Here is a 19202-nt window from a genome sequence, read left to right on the forward strand (position 1 = left end):
GGCCGGGCTTCACTCCCCCCCCCCCCAGCCCCGCCGCAGGCCGCTCTCGCCCGGGGCCAGTCCGAGGCCCCGCTCACCCCCTTCCAGGGCCGGGAGGGGCGTGCCTCCCTCCGGCCGCCCTCCCATTGTCTGCGCGGAGCCGCCGGAGGGGCTACGAGGGGCGGGGCCGCGGCGGCGGCGGGAGGGCGGGCGGAGGGCGGGGCAGGTGGGAGCGGAGGGGGCGGGGGGAGATGCTGAGCCCTCAGGGGCGGAGGAGGCGGCGGCGGCAGCGGAGGGAGCCGGAGGAGGGACGGGAGGCAGCAAGAGGGCAGCCGGACGCCGGGCCAGGTGTCTGGAGCGGGCGCCGGCTGCGCTGCGCGGCTCTCGGTCCCGACGGCCTCTCTCATGCGCTGAGGGCGCCCGGCTGGGCCGGGCCGGCGGCCGGAGGAGAGGCTCCTCTCCATGGTCCAGAAGACCAGCATGTCCCGGAGCCCTTACCCGCCCTCCCAGGAGATCCCCATGGAGGTCTTCGACCCCAGCCCGCAGGTGAGGTGTGGCGGCCGGGCCCGAGGGCAGGGGCCGCTCCCGCGGACCCCGGGGGGTCGGCTCGGGGGACGCCGGCAAGAAGGAGTTATGCGCCCGGCGGCGAGGGGCGAGGGGCGCCTGCGCACCCCCGGTCCCTGCCGGCTAATGATCGATGGGCGCCTGGCCGGGAGTTGGGCTGCGGTTTCTCGGAGCGGGGAGGGGGCGGTCGGGCCGCCTGTCACCACGCCTCGGCTCCCCCGCGGCAGGGTCCTCGCTGCTCGGGGTACCTGCTGCAGGGATTGAGAGTGGGGGTGCTGGCGGGGAATCCGGGGGCTGACGGAGGCTAGAGAGCGAGCTCGGGCAGAGGGGGCGACGCAGAGCACGCTCGGGGGCGCCAGGCGGGGGTGGCCCTGGGAGCTGGCTCGAGGCGGGGGTCAGGGCGGTGCCAGCAGGCCTTCGGAGCCGCAGACGCTGGCCTTCGAGGGTGGGGAAGGGGTCGGCCCCGGGCTAGGCCCCGGGCTATGTAGCACCTCAGCTACATCCTTTTGGACCACCTTCCCTCTCCCAACACCCACGTTATCTTCCCCCCCCCCCCCCCAGCCTTAGAAAACGCCTCCAAAGTTTGGAAAGTTGGATGGATGCCAACTCACTGTCCTGGAAGGGAGGAGGCTGTGTTACCTGGGGTTTGGGGGGAGAGGGTGTCTGCCGCCCCTCCCCCAGTCACACTTTTCCTGGACTTATCCCCAGGAAGGGGCATTCTTGGATATGGTGCATGCCCACGGAGTGACAAGCAGAGTCTGGGGGTGACTGGTCAGGGTCTGGGGTGGTCATGTCAAGGGATTTATCTGGGACAAGGCCATTCTCCAATCTGGCAGCACCCCAAGGCTGGGATACCATTAACTCTTTTCTTGCTGTGACCAGCCTGGAGCAACTGTAACCACCATGATAATGTGGTTGATGAGCTTGGTGTGTGGGGGGGTCAGGTTAGACCTAAAAATACCTCCTTTCTCCACCCCAGGCCCCTTGGAGCCTGGGAGGCAGCTGACTGGGGCCTTCCTTTCAGCTGTCCCTTGTCTCTCTGGGTGCCACTCCCTTTTCCCATCCTGGGGTGGTGGTGGTGGTGGTGGTGGTGGAGGAGGATCCTTTTAAGTTTGTAGGGATCCTCAATCCTAGAGGTTGGAGATATGTCTGGTTTGAGAGAAGGGGATGAGAGGGTGGGTTTTTGAAGGGTTCCTGGGTACCCTTCTCTCCCATCTATCCATGCTCCTTGTACTCAGGTCTGAGGAACCAGAGTCCCCAGTCTGATCATGTCTTATCTAGCTTCTCTGGCAAAGAAACTCTAGGATTGAGTCTGGGGACAAGAGCGTGGAGGGCCTGAACCCTCATCTCCCACCCCATCTAGCTTCTCTGGCAGAGAAACTCTGGACTGGCCTGGGCCAAGTGTGTATGTGAGTTAGGGAGGGCGAGGAAGCAGCCCCCTTGATAGGTGGCCTGGGAACACCTGAATGTGTGGCTGCTCCAGAGGTCAGGTAGTGTTCACTCTACCCAAGCCAGGAGCCCAGTGTGACTGAGTGGGCCTACCCCAGGGACTTTGGGGGCTGTGTCCTAAGCTTGTCTTGGGGCAGAGCCAAGGGGCGTTATGACTGATGCAGCTCGGTGGGTACCATGGGCACCAGGCATGGGCAGTGGCAGCTAAGGGTTAGAGAGTGGAAGCTTGATCCTTCTCCCCCTTTGAGGAGAGGTGTGACCACTGTGATGATGAAGAGGGGGCTGAGAAACAGTCTTGCCAGGGTTGGGGGGGGGTGCTGTTAATTCCACCCCTTCCCTGTGACACTGGGCTGGGTTGAGGTTAGATGTTTCCTTTCCAAATACAGTTCCATGCCCCTCCCCCCCACAATCCCCTCCCCTGAAATGTAGTTTCGGGTCTCCCAAGAACTGAGAGCTGCCACTCCCCTCCCCACTCTGCGGAAAAATGAAGACAAGATTCGGGCTCAGGGAAAGCCAAGCTGGGGCTCGGGTTGGTGATTCCCCTTCACTCTGGGGGCCACAGGCACACTCAGCCCCCCTCTGCTCCAGCTGATGGGGAGAAGGAGGGGTCTTTCCCCAGCTCCCTCTGCCTCACACTGCAGGCAGCCTCTCCCTTCCCCGGAGGCCTCTGCAGCCTGCCCGGCATCTTAATTAGCTTTGCTGCCTAATGAGCTTCCAGCTTCTCAGCGCCTCCCTGTTCCCAGACTCTCTGGCTTGGTTTGGGGGTTTCATGTGTGTTTCCTAAGGCTCTCTCCCACTGTCCCCCACCCCAGGGCTGTGGTCTGGGCCCTTCCTCCCCCTCGGGCTGTACCATCTCTAGAAGAAGATGGGGGGTGGGCTCTTCGGATCAGGGAATGATATTCCCAAGGCCTGGCTGTAGCTCGGGGCCTGATGGGATGAGGGTTGGGAACGGCCCTTTCTGATTCCACTCTTGTCCCTTTCTGGCTTTTCCAGGGCAAATACAGCAAGAGGAAAGGGCGGTTCAAAAGGTCAGATGGGAGCACGTCCTCGGATACGACATCCAACAGTTTTGTCCGCCAGGTAATGGGGAGGCTGGGCTGAGATGAAGGAGGTGGCTGGTTGGTGGAGACCAGCATTGGTAGCTGAGTCTGAGGCTTTCTCCAGGTACCCTCCCCTGTGTCATTTGTCCCCCGCCTGGAACCATCCCTTCACCCTTAGCCCGTGACCTCTCCTGCACAAACTGTCAGCCTGCACCCACTCCCTCAGCCCCCGCCCTGCCCCTCCCCCAGCTTCAGGCACCAGCCCCTGCTGCCTGCCTGCCTGCGTCATCTCATTCAGGGACAGCCTGGCCTGCCTCCTCCTAGCTTGCTTCAGGCTGTCACCCACTCCCCCTGCCGGCTGTCTGCTTCCATGTCCTCCCCCAGAACCTGTGACAGCGTGGGGTAGAGGCAGAGCCTAAGAAATGAGGAACCACATCCTTTGGGTCCCTGGAGCTTTGGTGAGGTATGGGTCAGGGAAACGCCCTCCTCACGTCCAGCTAACTGTTCTTGAATATGCTGAGAGAAGGTACGCTGGTTGGAGGAGGCCAGGGCAGGAGGGGGTTTTAAAGAGTAGCACCCCTGGCTGAAGGAGGCTGAATAGCTTTCTGGGGTCTTCTTTTCCCAGTCAGGAAGATGCCATTCTCCTCTCTGTTCTTACTGTCAACCCCAGGCCATCTCAGGCTCAGGGAGAGGCAGCCAGAGAGGCATGTGGTTGCTATGACTACAGAGCATCTCAACAAAACCTGGTACCCAAAAAAGGCGAGGGAGGCTTGGGATCAGACAAGGAAAGGGCGGATGCTGAAGAGGAAATGGGTAGGGCATATGAGAGCATAGGGCAGTAGGGAGGTCAGCCCCCCTTGGGCTGGAGAATGAGGGTGGTTCCCGGCAGATCCACGGCAGATTGTGGAGTGAGGCCCTTTTTGATTCTTCTATCTCCACAACACTTGGCATATGTGAGCCCAGGCCTGACTTGAGAGGGTCAGACAAGGAGCCCTTCATCCCAGCATCTTCTAAGTACATAGACAAGAAGATCTTTCTTCAGTCTTTTCCTCATCCCTCCTGTTGCAGGGCTGGGCCAGGGCCAGTGCTGGGAGGAATGACGCTGTGCTGCTGTGCTCCGTGTAACTCTTCTTGACAGGAAAGAGCCTTGGTTCCTCCATTGTTTGCCACCCCAGGGGGTCAGACCCCAGCCTCCAGTCCTTCCTCCTCTCAGTTCTGAGTTCTGACCCCCGTAGGTGGCAGGGAGTGGGGGAGCAGGCCTTGCCACATCTCTGAGCTAAATATACCCTAGCAGTTTGCACATGTAGCAACTCTGCTTGTAACCTGAGCCCCCTGGGGGAACAGGCAGTTTGGGCCACCCCCTAGGCCAGCAGGGCCAGGCACTGAGGGCGCTGTGATGGAGGCGCCCAGCCGGACCCTCGTAGTGGTGAGCTAGGGATGGGGTGGGAGTCGGGGTGGGTGGGAGTAGCCCCAAAGGGAAAGCTCATGGGGGGGCCCTCACTCCAGCCTGTCTCTTTGCCTCCTCACTCTTTCCCTGCTCCTGCCATTTCTGATATGTCCATGTCTGTGCATGTCTGTGTGTATATGCGCACACGCCTGTGAGTGCGTGCGCCCATGGGTCCGTAAGGATCAGTAAATGCCTCTCCGCCATTCTGTCTCTGGGTCTGTTTCTCTGGCTCTCTGGGCATCTGTCTTCCTGATTCTTAGTATTCTCGTCAGGAGGAGTGGAGAGTAGTGAATTAGCTGGTTTTTACTCTCGTCTCTTTTCCATCTTCCATTAGTGATCCCACCCCTACCCCAGGCTTGCACCTTCACAAGCCTCCCATTTTTTGTGATTTGGCTGGGAAAGGAGTGAGCAACCTCGCTAGCTAATGATGGGGCCCTCTGGGGGAGGTGGGACTTTGTTTTCCCTCTTTTCCTATGTCTTCTCCATACCAAGCTAATGGGCATTCCTGGCCAAGTGACCCTTGCAGGGCCTCAGGAAAGAACCCCCACATGTCTGTAGTCCTGCTCCTTCTCCCTATCATCTCCTGCCCTTATAGCAACACCACCACATTTGTGTAGTCACACAATTTCACACCTCCTGGCTTCTGTCCTCATGTGCCGCACATTGTCAGGAATACTGACACCGAGGGTGCCCCCCGTCTGTGCCTGTGTGCACCTTTATGCATGTAGTCATGCATACCCAACACATACCAGAGAACACACCCTCCTAAACTCACTTGAAGTTGCACATCCAAGCACGTCCGTGAATAAGCATGTTAATTGACACTTTGGGTCTTACACATATGCCTGCATCCCTGAAGGAGTTCTTGTGCTCTGGGATGGTCAGTGTGGTCAAGGCCAGCTTCCTGGCATAGCCAGACTCCTGGGCCTGCTTAGACCCTCGCAGCCAGCAGCCCTGGCATGGAGAGAGGCCTGCCCCATGTCCTGCTCTTAACTTGCCTCTTTTGCCTGCACTACCCTAGGAATCTTCTGTTCTCTTTAGGATCTTGTGAGAGCCTGAGGGTTGGGGCTCCTCTGATTCTGGCCAAGGAAGTAGTATTCTATCTTCCCTCACCTTTGAGCAAAAGATAGCAAAACTTTTGGTGGCCGCATCATGCAGAGCAGGCTGCCCACTGCCAACAGCACAGAGAACTCAGGCCTCTGCTGGTGACTGCCATCCCCGGAAGGACTCTGGGCTTCTTCTGAATCTATCTCAGCTGGTGCTGGGGGCAGGGAGGGAAGGAGGAACAGGGAGTGGAGCCTCGTCCCCTGGCACTCCTCCCCTGCGTTGTGCCCCTATCAGGTTCCCCCCCCACACACACCCCTCCCTCGGGCCCCAGGCAGCTGTCCTTGGACCTACTTTAACCCCCTGCTTGCTGCTGTCACCCTTCCTAGGGCCACAGTTTTCCCAGGGGCCTGCCAATCTCAGTCCCTGGCTCCTCTCATCTCATACCACCTTTTCCTAGCCTGTGTGGCATCACACTAGGCTGGCTGGGGCTCGAGACATCCATGATGGGTGGTACCTCTGTGCCTTCCGAGGCCCAGGAACTGAGAGGCAGTGCAGGCCCTGAGCCAGCCTGGTTCATTTTCAGGGCTCGGCGGAGTCCTACACCAGCCGACCATCGGACTCTGACGTGTCTCTGGAGGAGGACCGGGAAGCCCTAAGGAAAGAGGCAGAGCGCCAAGCATTAGCCCAGCTCGAGAAAGCTAAGGTGAGAAATAGAGAGTCGAGGGGCTGTGCTGGCACTATTTCCCCCCATTCCCAGGCCTTAGAGATGGCCTGGACAGACCCAGGGACTAGTCTTGACCCAGGCACTCCTCAGCTGGTGTACCCCAGGGCCTCGATGCGCCTCTGTCTTATAGCTGTAAAATGCGGGCTATACTATTTGCCTTCTTATATAGTGTAATAAGTGCTTAATAGTGTTGCCACACTTAATAGGAACTTGAGACTCTACTTCTTTCTGGAATCAAATGTCCTGGGCTAACCCTCATTAGCCGTCTGATTTCAGGAGAGCCACTTAACCTTTTTGAACTTTAGTCTCGTCATTCATTAAAATGAAGATAGTAATAGTAGTTAAATTTTTTTATTTTTTAAGATTTTATTTAAAAATTTTTTTTAAGTAATTGCTACACTCAACATGGGGCTTGAACTCCCAGCCCTGGGATCAAGAGTCGCATGCTCCACCAACTGATCCTGCCAGATGCCCCTAGTAGTTAACTTCCTAAGATTTTTGTGATGAATAAATGAGGTAATGTTTGTAAAATATGTCACATGGTACTTAGCACAGTAAACCATAGCTGCTGTTATTTTTTTTTAAGATTATATTTATTTGAGACATAGCAAGAGAGAGAGAGAGCATGAGCAGGGGGAGAGGCAGAGGGAGAGGGAGAAGCAGACTCCTCACTGAGCAGGGAACCCCAAAATGAGGCTCGAACCCAGGACCCTGGGATCATGACCTGAGTCAAAGGCAGCACTTAACTGAGCCACCCAGACGCTCTGCTGTCATTATTGTTATTATTATTATTATTACTAATATTCTTTCTGGGTGTCACTCCAGGCTAATACCTACCATCCTCAGTGGCCCCCTCCATCTTAAGAAGGCTGAATTCTATTGTTTTTTATTGTAAAATTTAATGCACATACAGGAAAACTACTTAAATCATTCAGTATACTTGTTAATGATCAACAAAACAAACCTTCACATCATCCTTACCCCAGGATGGTACATCTTGACTTAACCCTCTGGTTGTCATTCTCCCTGTTCACCTCTAGACCAAGCCGGTGGCATTTGCTGTGCGGACAAATGTCGGCTACAACCCATCTCCAGGGGATGAAGTGCCAGTGCAGGGAGTGGCCATCACCTTTGAGCCCAAGGACTTTTTGCACATCAAAGAGGTGGAGTGAGCGCTTCATATCTGGAAGGAGGGCAGGGTAGTGGGTATCAGGAGAGGGACAGCCAGAGCTCTAGTGGAAAAAGACTTCTGAACCCAACAGAGCTTGGCTGAATCTGCTGTATGACCTTAGACAAATCTCTACCTCCCTGAGCCTCTGATTTGTGTTGGTAAATGCGGTGGCAATGCCTAGGTCACACGGTTGTTGAGAGCGTTTGTGATGAGATGTGTCAGTGGAGCGGCAGTGTGTGGGCACATGTGGGTGTCAGCTTCCTTTCCTCTTGCTATCTTTCCAGAGGAGGGTGGGTGTATGGTGGGACAGGGATGTGCTGGGGCTGGGGTGGTCCATGGCCCAAGAGAACTCAGGTCATGGAGTTGTTCTGAGAACTGGGTGCTGTGCCAGGGGCTGGCTCTTTGAAGGTGCCACCCCCTGGGCAGCTTGGCAGGTCCCTGGTGGTTTCTCCCAAGGGCGACTGCTGGCTTGCCCCTCCAACCTCTCTCTTGCTCTCTTCCACCTCACCTGCTATTGCTGTTTGCAGAAATATAATAATGACTGGTGGATTGGGCGACTGGTGAAGGAGGGCTGTGAGGTTGGCTTCATCCCCAGCCCTGTCAAGCTGGACAGCCTGCGCCTCCTGCAGGAACAGAAGCTGCGCCAGAACCGCCTCAGCTCCAGGTGTCTAGCTGGGGAACGCCGACAGACCATCCAGTTGGGACTGGGCCTCAAGGATTGACCCGTTGCCCTGAGGGCCCAGCCTCCTGTGATGTCACCAGTGGGGCTGGAGAATTTCCAGGGGAGTGGGGGGCAGGCAGCAAGTGAGAGAACAGGCTTCCCCCACCTCACGCCCACCCCTCTGCTCACAGCTCCATTTGCCTCTCTGCCCACACAGCAAATCAGGTGACAACTCCAGCTCCAGCCTAGGAGACGTGGTGACTGGCACCCGCCGCCCCACACCCCCTGCCAGTGGTAAGAGCTGCTGCCACCTTAGGGAATCGTGGGGTGGGGGTGGGGGGGTGGCTCCTGGGTGGGGTCGTCTCCCCACTGTCTGTCCCCTCCTTTCCCTGCAGTAGGGGGCACCCCAGTCCTGAGTCCTCCAAACACATCCAACGGTACCCCCTCCGTGAAGAGTAGGATACCCCACAAGCTGGGCCTGTCAGCGCCCATTCTCTCATGTCTCTCCTTCCCGTTTCTTTGGTAGCTCCATCTCTCTGCCTGACTCCCCTGCCCCACCCCCATTCATTTCTCCTGGCTCTGTTCCATTCACCTCTTCTTCTTTCTTTTTCCCCCATCCCATCCCTGCCTTCTGTACTTGTGTCTCCATGTCCATCCCACTCCTCCCCACCTCGCCTCCCTCCTCTCTCCTGACTGCGGTCCAGGTAATGAGATGACTAACTTAGCCTTTGAACTAGACCCCCTAGAGCTAGACGACGAGGAGGCAGAGCTCGGGGAGCAGAGCGGCTCTGCCAAGACTAGTGTTAGCAGTGTCACCACCCCGCCACCCCATGGCAAACGCATCCCCTTCTTCAAGAAGGTAATTCTTGCTGGGCTCTGGCAAGAGGGCAGAGGGTCAGGGCCCAGCTTTTTGGCAGGGGGAGGGGCTGGAAAGGATTCGGATGCGGTACCGGCCAGATTCCATGGGGAGTAGGGCCTCCTGCCAAGGAGCGGGGAGGGTGGAATGGCAAGAATGGGCACATCCAGCTCTGCACACAGCCGCGCTCTGGCCCACCCCCAGGAAGGGATGTTTCTTGCAATTGAAGCACCCCTTCCCTTGGAAGGTCATACCACCTTACCCCACCACCCCTGGAAGCAGGGTCTGGTGATGATGAAGCTGAGATAATCCATGTTTGCCCTCCACCCCTGCCTATGATGGGAAGAGTGGAATGGAGACCCTTCTTTGTCCTTCTTGGACTCCATGGGGCTAGGGTGGGCACGGGGTCTACTGGCTGCACTGTAGGACAGTGTAAGGAGCCCTTCAAACCAGCAGGTTGGACTGCACTAGGGGCAGGAGATGGGCACCAAATTAGGGGCTGTCACCCTACTCAGATCTTTCCCAAGACCCAGAAAGGAGAAGGGTATGTCCAAATAGTCCCAAGTTCACTGGACTGACAGTCCTCCCAGGCCTGGTCTAGGGCCATCTCTGGCTCTCCCTTGGCATGGGGTCCCGTCCCTTCTCTCTGGCTCTGTCTGTCACTAACACGCATGCCCTGTTATCTCTCCTCGTCCGTCCGCTCTCCCTCCCTCTCTTGTCCTGGCTCCTTCCTTGCCCTCTGCCCCTGCCTGGGTGCCCTCCCCTCTCTCCCCTGCCTCCCCACTCTTGGCAATCTCTGGACCCAGCCAAACAGAAGCAGAAGTCGGTGAGTATCACAGCTTTCTGTGTCCCCCTCTGCACCCCCTGGGATGAGCTAGTGGGACCTTCTAACACCCATTCTTGTGCCCTCCCCACCCATCCCCCACTTCCCTCACCCTTCCTGGTTCTCCTTGGCCATCCCTCCCCACCCTGACCTCGACCCCCACATCTGGGCTCTGGGAGCAAGGGAGGAAAGGGTGCATGGGGGAGCCTGGAGGCTGCAGAAGAGGAGCTAATGCCATCTCCACTCTGGGGTTTCCCCTCCCTGCTTCCCCCTCAGACAGAGCATGTGCCCCCCTATGACGTGGTACCTTCCATGAGGCCCATCATCCTGGTGGGACCGTCGCTCAAGGGCTATGAGGTAGGAGCCCCTAGAGGGGAGTGGACCCAGAGGGGCCCAGGCCTCTAGACAGATGCTACGGAAAGTTTCAGACCCCAGGGAGATCTCCTGGAAGGGCCCAGATTCACAGAGTATCTCCCTAGAGGGCTGCAGACCTTCAGAGAAGCCCCCCAGAGGAGCCTGACCCACAGGGAGACTTACTCAGAAGGGTCCAGTCCCCCTCCCCCAAGATACCCCCCAGAAGGGTCCTCCCAGAGAATCTATTTTTGGAATCAGAGACCCCATTGGAGGCTCCTCAGACCCAGAAGGAACACTGTACCTCTTCTAGGGGCCCATTTATCTCGGGAATTAAAGAAAATGGAATATAAGGATGTAAATACTTGGCAACCTACCCTTCTTGAGTGGCTTTAAATATCTGACTGTTCACCCCCACCCCCATCCCCAACCCTCAACCTCAGGTTACAGACATGATGCAGAAAGCTTTATTTGACTTCCTGAAGCATCGATTTGATGGCAGGTGAGACCTTGGGAGCTGGCTCCCCAATCCCACTGTGATCCTCTGCTGCTGGGGATGGGCTGGGTGGCCTGAATGATGATCCTGGGCCTCCATGGACCTAGGGCTAGGAGGCAGGTCTGGAGCCTGGGGAGTGGACAGAGCATTCAAGCCCACCCCTCAATCCCCTTGCCCCATCCCTCAGGATTTCTATCACTCGTGTGACGGCAGACATTTCTCTGGCTAAGCGCTCAGTCCTCAATAACCCCAGCAAACACATCATCATTGAGCGCTCCAACACACGCTCCAGCCTGGGTGAGCCCACCCTTCATCCCCCCACCCCCACCCCACTTCCGGGCCCAGTCGTGTGTGTGTGTGTGTGTGTGTGTGTGTGTGTGTGTGTGTGTGTGGGGGGGGAGCATCTCCAGAAGTGTGTGATTGCCCACTGCCTCTTGGGGAGACTCCCCACGTTCCTCCTTCCCCATGACTCCGTGTCCCCCAGCTGAGGTGCAGAGCGAGATCGAGCGAATCTTCGAGCTGGCCCGAACCCTTCAGTTGGTTGCCCTGGATGCTGACACCATCAACCACCCAGCCCAGCTCTCCAAGACCTCCCTGGCTCCCATCATTGTTTACATCAAGATCACCTCTCCAAAGGTGGGTGCAGGAGCCTGACCCTAGTGGGGACAGGAGTGCTGGAGTTGGGTGGTTTAATCTGTATTTAATCTTAGCAACTGCTTATTAACTGTGTGACCGAATCTCCCTGAGTCTCATTTTCCTTCTCTGTAAAACTCTATCAAATGGACATTGTGAAGATTGAACCTAATGTGAATGCTTAGCACTTAGCCAAAGGTCTGGTATCATGTGTCTCATCATGTCTTAGCTAGTATAAATATCATTATTAGGGTCATGCAGGCCAGCCCCCTGGCTCTGCTCTGCTTGACCTCCTATCCCTTGGTCCAGAAAAGTGAAATAATTCTGTGCTTTTTTTGTCGCAGTGTCACCCAACTACTTGGCAGTTGGGAGGTCTTTTCTGTCATTTGATTTTGTCCCTTTTTGCTGCACTGTCCTCGCTTGGACCTTGACAGAGACGAATCGGTAGGAAGACTGATTTACTTCTTTTTTACACACAGCTCTATGAGTTTTCCCTCCTTGACGTTAGTGGAGGTTTGAGGAATATGGAGGGTGAGTTTAGGGGAAGGATTTAAAGTGAGAAGACAGGGATCCCTGGGTGGCTCGGCGGTTTGGCGCTTGCCTTTGGCCCAGGGCGCAATCCTGGAGTCCTGGGATCGAGTCCCACGTCGGGCTCCCAGCATGGAGCCTGCTTCTCCCTCCTCCTGTGTCTCTGCTTCTCTCTTTATGTCTATCATAAATAAATAAATCTTAAAAAATAAAAATAAAAATAAATAAAGTGAGAAGACAGCCCTGGGTTCCAGTGTTTGCTTTGGTTGACTTAGTCATTCATTAAATTTTGTTTGATGGTGGTTTTGTTATTGAGCTTGGGATATTTGCAGGATTTATTTAGCCTCTGAGCCTCAATGTCTTCATCTATAAAATGGGCATCCAGGGGCACCTGTGGGTGGCTCAGTGGTTGAGCGTTTGCCTTTGGCTCAGGTCATGATCCCTGCAGGGAGCCTGCTTCTCCCTCTGCCTATGTCTCTACCTCTTTCTCTGTGTCTCTCATGAATAAACAAACAAATAAATAAAATGGGCATCCAGATCCCTCCCTTGTTATTGTTGAAAGGATTTGAGGTAATGATGTAAAGAGCCCAGAGTTCTCTCTAATTCATGACGGACAACTGAGGGTGGTAACTGTTACCACTTCGTGGACATACCCTATGAGCAGAGCACCCAGTTACCCTAACGTTTCTGAGTCCTGAGTTTCTAATGAGTGGAAAGAGGATGATAGGATGGAAGTACTTCCTGGGGGTGGTTGAAAGGATCAAAGGAGATAATGGATATGAAAACACTTTGTGAGCTGGAAAGTAACAGATACTTCTGTTTCTCCCAGGGGCACTGGCTGAGGTACGGGGTGGGGACTCTGAAGCTGGAGTGTCTGCAGAGTTAATGCAGCAGTACTGCTACTCCCCAGCTCTGTGCTCCTTTGGCAAGTCACCTAACTCTTCTGTGCCCATTTCCAAACCTGCAAAATAGAGGTCCTCACATGGTGGTTGTGAGGGTTAAATAGATGAATTAATCGTGCAAAGTGCCTAGGACCTACTAAGCAATATAGACTTTTTTTTTTTTTAAGATTTTTGTTTTGAAATAGTTCCAAATCTAGAGAAGAGTTCCCAGAATGGTACCAAGAACTACCATTCTTTGAATGCCCTTCACTCAGATCCACTAAATTTTATTTATGTATTTATTTATTTATTTATTTATTTATGATGATTTTATTTATTCATGAGAAACAGGAGAGAGAGAGAGAGAGAAAGAGGCAGAGACACAGGCAGAAGGAGAAGCAGGCTCCATGTAGGGAGCCCAACGCAGGACTCAATCTTGGGTCTCCAGGATTACATTCTGGGCCGAAGGTGGCGTTAAACCGCTGAGCCACCCGGGCTGCCCAGATTCACTAATTTTTAGCAGCTTTATTGAGATAATTCACACACCATTCAATGCAGCCACTTAAAGTTTATTCAGTTTTCTTCAGATTCACTAATTTTGAGTATTTTGCCACATTTATTTTATCTTCTTGTATTATGTATATGTGTATATGTACTTTTTTTTTTTCTGAATCATTTGAGAGTAGGTTGTAGATATCATGTCTTGATTGCTAAATACTTCAACGTCTTAAGAACGAGGACATTTAGCTATATAATGACCATAGAGTTGCCAAACTCAATAGTCCTTCATTTTTCATCAGTTGTCCCAATGATGGCCTTTATGGCAATTTCTCCCTCAATCCAGGATCAGTGTTACATTTAATTGCTTTATCTCTTTAGCATTCCTTTTTTTTTTAAATATTTATTTGAGAGAGTATTGTGAGCACATGAGTAGGGGGAGGGGCTGAGAGAGAGGGAGAAGCCGACTCGCCGCTGAGCAGGGAGCCTGAGGGGGGGGGTGCTCGTCCCAGGACCCTGAGATCATGACCTGAGCCCAAGGCAGACGCTTAACCAAGTGAGCCTCCCAGGTACCCTTCTTTTTAGGATTCTTACTTCTTTCTTGGATTTTTCTGACACTGATGTTTTTTAAGAGTACAGACCACTGATTTTGTAGACTGTTCCTCAAGCTGGATTTGCTTGATGTTTCCTTGTGTGAGGCTGAGGCTTTTTGTTGTTGGTGGAAATATCACCAAAGCGACGGTATCTTTCTGAGGGTGTTGCATCAGGAGACATGCGGTGTCTGTTGTGTTGTTGGTAATGTTACCTTTGATCATTTAGTTAAGGTCATGGCTTTCTGTTTAGCTATTATTACCATTGTCATTATTGCTATAGAGATGAAAATAATAATAGTGGTGACCTCATGAGGTTATTGTCAGGACTAAATGATCTGATCATGTGGAAACCACAGAATAGTGGCTGTTGGCAGCAAGTGTCCTATCAAAGATGGCTGTTGCTGTTCACATGGGGCTGCCAGCCTGGAGAGTGAAGCCTATAAAGAAGGTGAGAGAGATCAGGAAGGCAAATCACTGCTTTTCAAATAGCCACTTCACAGGAAAGGCTGGCATGAGTCTTGGAGAGAGCCTGAGCATTGTGGAAGGATGGACGCAGGACTGGTAGGTCATTTCAGAAGACGTGGCCGGGCCTGAGAGTCATCTGGCTCCAACCAGGCCCTACTTGTCTGACTTGGAACATCGCACAGTCCCTCCAGCTCCTCCCCTCTCCCCCCAAACTAGGTACTTCAGAGGCTCATCAAATCCCGAGGGAAGTCTCAGTCCAAACACCTCAACGTCCAAATAGCGGCCTCAGAGAAGCTGGCGCAGTGTCCCCCCGTGAGTGCTCAGACCCTGGGAAAGGGAGGAATTTTGGCTTCTCCTGTTTCCTCTGACTTGCATGAGAGACAGAGTGGCCAGGAGCACCGGGGTGGGGTCAATGGGTGCCAACTGTTCTTCTGGGAAAAGAGTCCCGGAAGGCCTGCTTCCCGGTGGGGAGTCAAGGCGGCCTCCAGCCCTGGAGACTCAGACTGTCTGGGTGCCAAGACCTTTTGTAGTTCTGCCAATGTACATATCTGAGAGTCCTCCTCTTTCTGGAAGTCTAGAGGTTTTCTTTTTAACTTTGTCCTTCAACCCTTTGACTCCACCCACTGCACCCAGGCCACACCCTTACCCCCTTGATCACGCCCAGCTCATCCCAGCCCTGCCCCTAACCCCGCCTCCGCAGGAAATGTTTGACATCATTCTGGACGAGAACCAATTGGAGGATGCCTGCGAGCACTTGGCCGAATACTTGGAAGCCTATTGGAAGGCCACACACCCGCCCAGCAGCACTCCGCCCAATCCGCTGCTGAATCGTACCATGGCTACTGCAGCTTTGGCCTCCAGCCCTGCCCCTGTCTCCAACCTCCAGGTACAGGTGCTCACCTCCCTCAGGAGAAATCTCAGCTTCTGGGGCGGGCTGGAGGCCTCGCAGCGGGCCAGGTCGGTGCCCCAGCAGCAGGAGCACGCCATGTAGGTGTCCTACCTGTTTCCCCTCCTGCCCAAGGCTCGGAACTGGAGCTCAGGGAACACGGGGAAGGAAGGGAAGAGCTTTATTTTGTAAAAAATGTGGTGAGTGGCAGCCTTTGGTGTCTGTGGTTTTTGATGGGATTGGGGCTGGCTGGTGGTGCCTTCCTGGGCCTGGTCTCATAGGACTATACCTGCTGCCTTAGGGGCTTTTGGCTATGAGGCCTGATTCCGGCCTTATAAGACAAATAATTAGGAAGAAAACATAAGGAAGACTGATATTTTCATGCACTGGACTCCACACCCATTAATTTATTTACTTTTTTATGTTCATTTTCTTTAAAGTAATCTCTGTACCTGATGTGGGGCTGGAACTCGTGACCTCAGGATCAAGAGTTGCATGCTCTACCAACTGAGCCAGCCACGTGCCCCCTTACCCAACATTTTAGACTCAACAGAGCAAGGGCTGTCTGACCCAGGCAATCCCACAGAGCAGGGCCATTAAACCCAGAGAGACTGTCCCTTCTCTTAGAGCCCTAATCCTGGGAGTTTCCCTCAGAGGGTACCCAGGATGAAGCATCTTCTATGAATTGATGCCCTACCTTCCATCTCTCTCCCAGTGAAACAGATTCCAGGAAAGGCCCTTCTATGGGTGCCTGCCCTGGCAGCTGCTTCCCATCTCTGAGTTCACACCATTAAGTATTTGGTTCTAGATAAGAGCCGGGAGAAAGCCATGAAGTCATTCTAAGACCGTTGCTTTTCAGGTTTGTTTTCAGTAACAGCTCATTTGTTCATTGAAACCTCTAAGGAATCCCAGTATATAAAGTGTCCTTGCTCTGCTCAGAGGGAGCTGGTGGCTTGGCTTCCATTTCACCTCCATAGGGACCCCTGAAGCACTTTTGTGCCCTTTCCGCCACCTCAGGTCTCCAGGGAACAGCTTGGAAACTGCTGGTTTAATCCTCATCATACCACCACAGAGAAACTGGGCCATAGAGAGGATAGTCATTGCTCAGGGTCAGACAGCTTGAAGTGGCAGGGGATGGGACTTGAACTCAGGCCTTCTGGCACCCCACCCAGCCTCCCCACGATGGCAGTGACCATCAGATCAGCTTTATGTGGCATTCGGTGCTAAGAATGTTGGGCCACCTCATTGTCTCTGGGGAGAGGGTGGTGGTGATGGGGGTGGAGACCCATCAGCTTTCCCCAGCCTGCTGCTTTGATTTTTTGCTGGGGGCAGGAGAGGAATCTTATCAACCTGGGGAATGGATGGGGGAAGTATGGGGCTCTGGAAACCTATGATAGGGTCTGGTTTGGGTTGAAGGAGTGGGGGTTAGTGAGCTCAAGCTGAAATCCCCCTAGTATATTTGGAAAACTGGGGCAGTGACTAACCCAATCAACCACTAACGAGTGGGGATGCTAATGAGGTGTTAATGATTATAGTGCCCAAGACAGCATTAATGACATGCATTGAGGAAGCAGTGACTAATTATTCATGGGCTCTCTGCCATGATTACTGGAAGAGTTCATGCCTCCTCATGCCTTATGAAGGATGGGTGCCTCCTGTCCCAGTAGAGGAGCAAATGCCCTGAGGTCTGTCCTCTGGCTGGGCCATAGAGCCATTTGGCAGGCTGCCCATCCCCTAGAGCCAGCACCCAACTCCTTTAGCCAGACTGGGTGTCTTGGTGCCATCACTAACCTGCCTTGCTTTGTTGTGTCTCTCTCACCCCTGCCTGACCTGCATGGTGTGTGCTGTCCGTCTGCTAACCAGGGACCCTACCTTGCTTCCGGGGACCAGTCGCTGGAGCGGGCCACCGGGGAGCACGCCAGCGTGCACGAGTACCCCGGGGAGCTGGGCCAGCCCCCAGGCCTTTACCCCAGCAGCCACCCACCAGGCCGGGTGGGCACCCTGCGGGCACTGTCTCGCCAAGACACGTTTGATGCCGACACCCCTGGCAACCGAAACTCTGCCTACACGGAGCTGGGAGACTCATGTGTGGACATGGAAACTGACCCCTCCGAGGGGCCAGGGCTTGGAGACCCTGCAGGGGGCAGCACCCCGCCCGCCCGACAGGGATCCTGGGAGGATGAGGAAGAAGACTACGAAGAAGAGCTGACCGACAACCGGAACCGTGGCCGGAATAAGGCCCGCTACTGCGCAGAGGGCGGGGGTCCAGTTTTGGGGCGCAACAAGAATGAGCTGGAAGGCTGGGGGCGAGGTGTCTATATCCGCTGAGAAGCAGGGTCCACGCAGTGGGGGGAAGGGCTCTGAGCCCTGGGAGGGGAGGGACCAAGGGGCTCACCACCAGGGATGTATCTTTCCTCCAGGGGGCACTGTCTCCCTCTCAGATGCCTTTGCTCGTTGTTGGGGGTTTTCTTTGGTGGTAGCATCCCAGCTCCTGGGATTCCCTTAAGCCTCGCTGTAGGTTTTCACTTAACCTGCTGTGGATGGATCAGGGGATACCCACCTTTCTGCAGTGTCCCTTTCTCCCACGTCAGGGGGCGCTCTCCCCTCACTCCCAGAGAAAAGGTGCACTTCCTTAACTCTTTCTACTTGGGGCTCTAAATAAGGGTCCTAAATGGGGTAGCCCTTTCTTTTCCCCACCTGGAGTATTTGGGAAGGGTGAGGGGGCTTTTCCTGGAGAGGGAGACCACAGACTCTTTCCCATGAGGGCTCTCTTCCCCAAACCCCAGATCCAGGCTCCTTCACCATGCCTATCCCTCTCCCAGCTTTCTGGCAGCATTGTCTGGTGGGTGAAAGGTGTAGACTGGAAGCCCCATGGGGATTGTCTTGGGGAGCAGTCTGAATGGACAGCGGCAGGCATCAAATGGAGTGCCTGCTCTCTGGAGGTACTGCTACCCACCCCACCACTTTCATGCCTCGGCCTTCGCCTACCCCAGGAATGAGCTTTGCCTATGATGTCCCTTGCCTACTGCCATCAGAAGAGGGGGCCCCTCTGTGTCTGAGCCCCCCACCCCTTTTCACTTGGGTGTGGCACCCATGGAACACTCTCCGCCTCATTTTGAAACCAAAAAACTGCCCCTTCACTGTCACTGGGAGGCCCCGGGGGAGAGGCCCTGCGGGTTGGTGCCCAAGAGGGGATCAACACCCCGGGGGGTTGCCTTGGGACCTCGGATCTCCCCTGGGGGGCTTGGCTGCTGCTGCTACTCTGTATTTGCCTCTTGTGATCCCATCCTTTACCCCTGTCCACTCCCCCCAGGAGAGGCTTTGGTCCCTCCTCTGCCCACCTCCCTCCTGAGTGTTCCTCTGCCTAGCATCCTTACAGCCCAGCAGCCCTGCCCCTCCCCAGCACCCAGCTGGGCCAGAGAGAGCCGACTGTGCCAACGAGGACTGGGCCCTGCCCAGCTGCCCGCCTCAGGGACGGGCACCTCATGCCCGTCTCGCCACCTCCTGTGCCAATGTTGTCCCACCCCCCACCTGGGGTGGGGTGCAGCTTCCACTTACCGGTTAGAAGACACCACTGCCCAACCTTTCCCCATCCCTGTCGGGTGTCCTGTGCCCCTACCTGTCTGTCTGTCCGTCTGTACCCCCCAGAAGTATTTTGCCACATATAAAACCGCCGTCCTGTCCTTTGCAGCCGCCTCCTGAGCCTGGTTCCTTGTTCCTGCCACCCGGTTGCCAGCCTGGGCATGTGGGAGCTGCCTCCGTGTGGGGGAGTGTGAAGGGGTGGGTGCACAGAGAAGCTGGGCTCCGAGTTGCTTATTCAACAGGAGAAACAGTGCTTTGTTTTGCAGCTCTCTGATGCATTGCGGTCACGCTTGATGGGAGCTGTGTGGCCAGTTTCAGCTGCAGCTTCCCATTCAGCCCCAAGTCCTCCCCGTTTCCCCAGAAGTTAAGCCAGAAAAGACAGCCAACGTGGAGAAATGGGGTGTCACAGGCATTATTCAGTGGGTGAGATCCAGACTCACTGGCACAATGTCTTAAAGACGTGTGCTTGTTTTTTGGCTCCTGTGGCCCTGCTGGTGCCTGATACCTCCTAAGAGAGTGGCTGAGCTC

General features: G+C 54.9%; 1 protein-coding gene across 4 annotated transcripts; it reads left to right on the forward strand.

Annotated features, from left to right (window-relative positions):
* Positions 1 to 279: 279 nt before the first annotated feature.
* CACNB1 (calcium voltage-gated channel auxiliary subunit beta 1) lies at positions 280 to 18780 on the forward strand. 4 transcript variants are annotated; one of them, XM_055334291.1, is made up of 14 exons: positions 280 to 525; positions 2986 to 3072; positions 6110 to 6229; positions 7291 to 7413; positions 7949 to 8085; positions 8300 to 8376; positions 8787 to 8941; positions 10038 to 10118; positions 10556 to 10614; positions 10796 to 10905; positions 11093 to 11244; positions 14423 to 14518; positions 14907 to 15092; positions 16956 to 18780. In XM_055334291.1, exons 1-14 carry the CDS (start codon positions 442 to 444, stop codon positions 17418 to 17420), a joined length of 1932 nt encoding a protein of 643 aa, XP_055190266.1. In that variant the 5' UTR covers positions 280 to 441; the 3' UTR covers positions 17421 to 18780. The 4 variants fall into 4 exon arrangements, with proteins under 4 accessions (XP_055190266.1, XP_055190273.1, XP_055190288.1 ...); XM_055334298.1 differs by lacking the exon at positions 8787 to 8941 and adding an exon at positions 9745 to 9764; XM_055334313.1 differs by lacking the exon at positions 16956 to 18780 and having other exon boundaries at positions 14907 to 15289.
* Positions 18781 to 19202: the final 422 nt, after the last annotated feature.

This window comes from Nyctereutes procyonoides, unplaced genomic scaffold (assembly GCF_905146905.1).
Source record: "Nyctereutes procyonoides isolate TBG_1078 unplaced genomic scaffold, NYPRO_anot_genome, whole genome shotgun sequence".
Classification (NCBI taxonomy): domain Eukaryota; kingdom Metazoa; phylum Chordata; class Mammalia; order Carnivora; family Canidae; genus Nyctereutes; species Nyctereutes procyonoides.

Bases quoted from the DNA above. Each gene is read 5' to 3' on its own strand.
- CACNB1 (XM_055334291.1), top strand. From the start codon at position 442: ATGGTCCAGAAGACCAGCATGTCCCGGAGCCCTTACCCGCCCTCCCAG. The intron at 6,230-7,290 runs GTGAGAAATAGA...GTTCACCTCTAG, and splicing joins CCCAGCTCGAGAAAGCTAAG to ACCAAGCCGGTGGCATTTGC. The intron at 10,119-10,555 runs GTAGGAGCCCCT...CCTCAACCTCAG, and splicing joins CGTCGCTCAAGGGCTATGAG to GTTACAGACATGATGCAGAA.